Genomic DNA, 6544 nt, shown 5'->3' with positions numbered 1-6544 from the left:
TCGCCCGAACCGAGCCGAGCTGAACCGAGCCAAGCCGAGGCCGCCCGAGGCCAGCTGCCGAGCCGAGCCGGCGCCACCCGAACAGGAGCCGAACCGGCACGAAGCGGCCCGGTCGAGCCGAGCCGAGGCCCGCAGTCCAGAAACGACGAGGGCCGACGTGGGCCGAAGTGGGCCGAAGTGTGGAGCCGAGTCAGGCCGAATTGGTACGAGGCCGCCCGAGAGTTTCCGAGCGGCTCCGCGCCAGGCCTCCTCTTCGCTCAGGAGGCCGAGCCGGCGTGTCCCCAGCCGGCAAGGGCACCTACTGTGAGGCCGACTCCGCCGGCCTCCGACGCGGCGCTGCCCCGCCTAGAGACTCTTGCGCCACCGGCTCCGCCCGCCTCGGGAGCCGAGCCCGCCCGAGGAGGCGCCGAGAGGAGCCGAACGCTCCCGAGCCGAGATCCTCTCGCGTCTCGGCTCTCCCCCTCCTCCTGGCCGAAAGTGCCCGAGCGCTGTCGGACAGGCTAATCGGGCCTCGGGCACGGTTCGGAATCAAGTCTCGAAACGCGGCGCCGTCGAGCCCCTTCGGGAGCAGAAGCGAAAATGGCCGAAGGGATTCCGTTCGAGTCCCGCGCCGAGAGGCTGCCGGGATCGCGGCGGACTCGGCGGGCGGGGCGGGCAGGAGCGGGGCGGGGCCCGGGGCCAAGATGGCGTCCCCGCGGCGAGGTGAGCGGTAGACGGCGACTGAGGGGCGGGGGACGGGAGGTCCCGGAGGGCGCCCCGGGAGAGCGGTCCGCTTGGTTCGGTTCTTCCTGGTGCGGGGACACCTCGCGCATGTTATTAACCAGTGGACTTAGTGTGTTCACAAGGTGAGACCGCCGCCCGCAGAGCACTTCCCGGGCCCGCGGCCGTGCGGTCCCGGCTCCCCCGCTCGGCCCAAGGGGAGAGCCGTTTCCGCACCGCCGTCCGGCCCCGGGGGTCTGGAGCGCCGAGCCTGACGGCGGCGCTGTCCGCGTTCTGAGCGCCCGCCGGGCTTCCCAGCCGCGGAGTGCCAAAGCGCGGACAGGTGCCGGGCCGACGGTCTGAGGTTTGCGCGTTCTCACGCGGTGAAAATCGCGTTCACACCAGGGCACGGTCCCTTCACACCCTTCCTGTGTCACCACAGGGAAGACGTTTGTTCTCTTTGCTTCTGCATCTAACTTCTGACACACTAGTGGCTCAGACTGTAAAGACTCCGCCTGCAATCGCCCCAGGTTCGATCCCTGGGTCGGGAAGATATCCTGAAGAAGGGAATGACAACCCACTGCAGTACTCTTGTCTGGAGAGTCCTGTGGACAGAGGAGCCTGGCGGGCTACAGTCCATGGGGTCACAGAGAGTCGGACACGACTGAGTGACTAACATGGACACCTGTTCACAGCCTCATTGTTATTGCAGTAGATCATTGACAAAAAATGCGAAGTCCTAAAAACCCCGGCTCTCTTTAGTAAGAATGAGCCTTTTTCTGTAAGCCCGAAATCGTTGGAACACTGTATCTGATTGTAGCTACCCTGACGTTAACTGTTTAAATCCTATATCGCTGAAGTTTTTTTCTACAGCATATTTTCCCTGAGGCCCACCGTCTCAGTCTGTAACAGTGGGCAGCCGGCAGATCTGAAGTTCTGCAGCACACTATCAAGAGAAGGGTCAGAAGAGAGGAAACTCCTGATTAGCAGGAAGTCCACCCAAATGGCCACAGGTAGTGAGGCAGCTTAGCTTACCCGGGCTTGGAAAAGAACTCATCCGGCATAGAGCCGACTCTTTCCATATGGCCATGTGGGTTTTATTAATGATGGTGCTGGCACCCACCTTGGCTCCCTGCACTCAGCACCTGCTGCCTCTCTGTCACACATGTCCTGTTCCGACCACTTAAGACCTCTTCCCCAAGTGAGACTCCCTGGAGGACCTCGGATCTGCCCAGGAAGCAGGGTCTAACCCTTTGACATTCCCCCCAGAGCTCACTCAGACCAAAGGTTTCTCTCTTGCCTGCTTGGGACTAAGGAGGACGTGGCGTGGGAGAAAGCACCGTCCCACCTGCTGCTGGCAAATTCTGAGTTCCACTGTCGTCTCACGATGCAGGGAGAAGGCGTAACTGCTGTGCGGTGGGAGAGGGGTGGAAAGAACCTGGATTGCTGGCTTAGGAAATTCTTATTTAGGAAGAGATTTAATTTTATGAATAAAATTCTAGAGAAAAGCAAATGTTTCTTATCAACGACAAAGACTTGTAACCTGAATCAGAAAAGGTCTTCATCTGCACTCACGTGGCCAGTGTGCAGAAGCCACAGGAGACAAGAAAGCTGCACGTCTGGCTCCTCCCCGGCGATGGAGCAGATCCCACCGTCCTGGCCTTTAGCCTCGGGCTTGGGTCCGGGCTTCACCTTGTCAGGACGCCCTGTCTCCCAGCCTCAGGTTCAGCACAGCAGGTGGTCAGATCCTCCTTGGAGGGATGACAGGTGCAGAGGTGTTGGAAAGGATCCTCGCTGTGGGCCAGTGGTCCTCGACAACAGAACAGGCCAAGACTTGGGGCCTCCCTGACTGGTTCCTTCTCTTCCAGGGAGAGCTTCCTCCACGGTGGTATCCTGCTGCTCGGTCCCCTGGCCCTCTGTCAGCCCAGGACTCAGGCCTCCACCCACGGCACCTGCAGTTGGCTCCTGGCTCCTGCTTTTTGCTACTTTAAGCCCCACCCCCACCTGTCCTGTCAGTTCTGAGTGGGAGGGGCTTCCCCTGCCAGGTGGAGAGAGTTGACAGACCTCCTCCACCGTGCCTCCTGCTCAGCCCCGCGCTGGGGGGCAGCTGCCTGACTCCCACCCAGGAGGCACAGGAAAATGAAAACCCTCCCCTGGAACACTTAGAGAAATGACAAGTGTTCAGAGCTGAGTAAAGCTCTGGGCAAAAAATTTAACTGTTTCCCCCACCCCCACCCCCTTCCCTTAAAAGAAAGACATTTTCTTTGAACAAAATGAGGAAAAGTCACTTTCTGCTTTCAGGCTGGGACCCAGATCAGGGTGATGTACCTGGAAGCCGACCTACCGCTTCCAGCCTGCTGTCACCAGAGGTGTGCTGGGTCCTCGGGCGAGGATGTCCCGGGAGAGAAGCCCAGCCCCGCCCCCAATCCCCCAGCGGCCCTGCCAGGCGAGGTGACACAGGAGGCCTGGCACTGGAAGCCTGGCAGGGGCTGCTGGTCAGGTCTCCATAGCCACCCGCAGGGGCCTGGGCTGGACCTGCCCGCCTCAGGGCCTCTGTTGGCCTCCCTGGGGCGGGTGCCCCGCCAGGGCTGTCTGCCGGGCCTGAGAGTCCTTAACTGCTGGCCAGCTCTCGTCCCTCCCGCTGCAGATGCTGCTCTGCCTGAGTGGAACGTACTATGCCCTGTATTTCCTAGCTACGCTCCTGCTGCTCGTGTATAAAAGTAAGTCACGCGGGAAAAGGCAGCGCGAAGGTGTGGGCGCCCTCGCACCTGTGACGAGAGCTCTGCTCTGTTGCTGGTTTGTCTCCAGGTCAGGTTTTCACTTATCCTCACAGTTACCTGGTCCTCGACCTGACTCTGCTCTTTCTGATGGGGATTCTGGAAGCAATTCGTTTATACTTCGGTGAGTTGACTGAAAACCATGTGGTACTTGAGATAACAGCGTTGCTAGCTTTACATGGAACCTTTAAACGTGTCACTGTATATCACAGTTCTTGTCCTGAGGCTCCCATGGTGCAGAAGCCCTGATAGAACTTTGCCCCCTCCCCGCTTCACAGCTCACCGCCAGGGCCCAGGCCTCCCCACTCCCAGTCGCAGGCACACAGACTCAAGCACGTCTCTTAAATGAGGTCACGCTGTGTGTTCCCCTCCTGCTGTTGGAATGGCAGATAGAACAGCAGGCACAGCCGGGGCCCCCGAGCATGTGACACAGGAGGGGGTGGGTGACAAACGGCCTCTGCCCCTGCCCTGCCCCAGGCGCCCCTCACCCCTGGGGCCCCAGGGCATCTTCTGTGCCTGCCCGCTGGTTTATGAGATGTGCCACTGCTTTGTCTTCTTGTAAGTGTGTGTGACACCTTACAGAATGGCAGCGCAGAGTAAAACATTTTTGGAAATTTAAAAGAAAATCCTCTCATTTCACGTGGAATTAGGGAAAGCTGTCAGAAAACAGTTGGGATCACTTTCAGAGATCCAGACTCCCTCTGCCCTCCACACTGCTGACCTGGAGACCCAGAGCAGAGCCTCAGTGAGGAGGGGCACCCCCGTCCCCTCTGCCGGTCACTCAGGATCGCTCCCTGACACCCTCAGACATGGCATGGCAGTCAGAAGCTGGCGCTGATCTCACAGCCATGCCACCGGGGCCCTCCGGGTGCCCGTGTCTGGAAGGCCCTGCCCGCCCATCACATCTGTTCTGCTTTCCAGGTGCCACGGGCAACCTGACGGAGGCCGAGGTGCCGCTGGCCGCCAGCCTGGTCCTCACCGTGGGCGGCGCCCTGCTGTCTGCCTACTTCCTGCTCTGGCAGACCCTGGTGCTGCGAGCAGACGCAGCCCTCGGCGCTCCGCTCCTGGCACTCCACAGCCTGGAGGCCATCCTGGAGGTGGTGGCCATCGCTGCCTTCCTCAGCTAGGCGAACAGTGCCAGGCCCGTGGGACAGCCCTGGACAGGAGCCCCTCCTCAGGGCAGACGGTGCCCCGGCTGTCACTTTGAGCAGGAAGGGCATCTTCGTACTCACCAGCCACAGTGTTAGAGAGACCGTGTTTGCATCAGGGTGTCTGTGAGGCAGAGGTGGGGCTGAGCACCAGGGCAGAACAGAGTGCTGCAGCAGGGCCAGGCAGCCCTGGGCAGGCTCGGGGGGCAGGGTGAGGGTGGAAACTGAGAGGGTTCCGGTTCTGGCTGGTGACCCCTGGGGTGCGGGATGATTGAGACCCTTCAGAAAGCAGGCGGCCAGGTCAGAGCCTCCTAGGGTCCAAGGCGCCCCACCCCAGGCAGGGGCTGGAGCTCTGTGCTCCCCCTGCAGCTGCAGGGCAGCTCGGGGGTCCTGGGCTCTGCCTCCCACAGGAGGTACTCGCTGGCTGCCTAATCCCCCTTTGCCTGGGGCTTCTGAGGAAAGGTGATCCGGATACCGCAGACATGGGGAGCTGGCGGCAGCGTTCTCTGGGGATTTGTGTCATTCACAGATCCTCTGTGAGTGCTCCCGGGGAAACCTGAGCTGGTGTTTTCTAGTGACCTTCCTGTATTTGTTTCAGTTGCACATTTTCTCTGTTTAGAATAACACTGTGCTTGAATATCTAGATATTTTCTCTTCATTGTATCTTTAAAATAAAGGAACGTTTGTACCTCTCTGAACTGCTCCTGACTGAAGCCACCTGCCTCCAGGCTTCTCCCTCCGCCCAGGTCCATCAGGGCCCAGGCCCAGTGGCTGTGGAGCAGCACTCTGCCGGCCTGGGCCTCCTTGGGGCTGGCCTCAACGAGGAGGGCCGAATTATCACCCCACTGGTCTTGTCCTCAGGGGTGAGTGGGTGCGGGAGCGCCTCTCTGCCTCCGGTGGAGCTCCACCCCCTGCACCCCTCTTGGGCTCCGGGGGCCTCCATGGATGCCACAGCTGCTCCCTGTGGCAAGACGCCTGATGCCTTCTGGGTTCGAGACCCTCCCGAGGATCTGGGCCAGGCCCTAGACACCCCCATCACTTTGGCCACAGGGCACGCCATCTTCGAGGTGGCCACAGGCAGTCTGGGCCTCCAGGCTCCCAGCTGCATCCTTGAGGGGGTCAGTTCTCCCGCTCTGAGGAGCAGAGGGTGCCCACCTCAGTGGCTCCCTTCTCCCATTTTGCCTGTTCAGGCTCAGCCTCCAGGAAGAGCGGGCGAGGGCAGGCTTGCCTTCCCCTCTGGGTTGTCAGCAGAGGGGGAGAATCAGGAAGCTAGGCCTCGCCAGGGCTCAGGGGCAGGGCTGGGCCCCAGGAAGAAGCCACTCCCTGCACCCCTGTGCAGCTCACCTGGCACCCCAGGTCGCGGGCAGGGAGGTCCCTGCAGTGTGGGAAGGGGCAGTGTCGCAGACATTCCAGGACAGGGTGCCTCCTTCCCCAGGGGTTCCAGGCAAGCTGCCCGGCTCTCCTCGACCCTGGGACTCCGGCACCCCCCACACACTTTCCTGCTCCCCACACCCAGGAGCAATGGGGGAGCCCTGGGGGCGCCTGCCCTCCTCTCCACTTCCTCTTCACCCAGCTTGGTGGGCAGCGCCATCCTGCAGGGTCAGCTCAGGAGGAGGAAAGACAGAACTATGGACAGAGCTTGGGGCTTGGCCTAAGGCAGGGGGTTGTTGTCTGGAGGCCCTTCACACCGACTGCCTGGCCACTCAAGGACAGCCTGGGCCACAGGCATCCCAATCCCCGCCAAGGAACAACCCCACCCCTCACGGAGTGCCCACCTGGGCTGGCCTGCGTGAAGAAAGACAGACACCTCCCTGCCTCCCGCCTGGCCGGCTCAGGGCACAGGACTTCAGGGTCTCTGACCAATGGTCCTACCTTCGAGACTCACAGACCGAAGCACGGCCCTGGCGCCCTCTCCAGACC

The 6544-nt window shown here is 61.2% G+C and overlaps 1 protein-coding gene across 3 annotated transcripts; it reads left to right on the top strand.

Annotated features, from left to right (window-relative positions):
- The first annotated feature begins 54 nt into the window (after positions 1–54).
- On the top strand, positions 55–5322 carry TMEM80 (transmembrane protein 80). Of its 3 annotated transcripts, none has more exons than XM_020912209.2 (5): positions 55–702; positions 2568–2587; positions 3326–3419; positions 3508–3600; positions 4398–5322. In XM_020912209.2, the coding sequence occupies exons 1-5, from the start codon at positions 684–686 to the stop codon at positions 4601–4603; spliced, it is 432 nt and encodes a 143-aa protein (XP_020767868.1). In that variant the 5' UTR covers positions 55–683; the 3' UTR covers positions 4604–5322. The 3 variants fall into 3 exon arrangements, with proteins under 3 accessions (XP_020767868.1, XP_020767865.1, XP_070314041.1); XM_020912206.2 differs by having other exon boundaries at positions 642–702; positions 2568–3068; positions 3347–3419; XM_070457940.1 differs by lacking the exon at positions 55–702 and adding an exon at positions 3001–3068 and having other exon boundaries at positions 2571–2584; positions 3347–3419.
- The last annotated feature ends 1222 nt before the right edge of the window (positions 5323–6544 follow it).

Source organism: Odocoileus virginianus, chromosome 28 (assembly GCF_023699985.2).
Source record: "Odocoileus virginianus isolate 20LAN1187 ecotype Illinois chromosome 28, Ovbor_1.2, whole genome shotgun sequence".
Classification (NCBI taxonomy): domain Eukaryota; kingdom Metazoa; phylum Chordata; class Mammalia; order Artiodactyla; family Cervidae; genus Odocoileus; species Odocoileus virginianus.
This window is presented reverse-complemented; position numbering and strand designations above follow the sequence as displayed.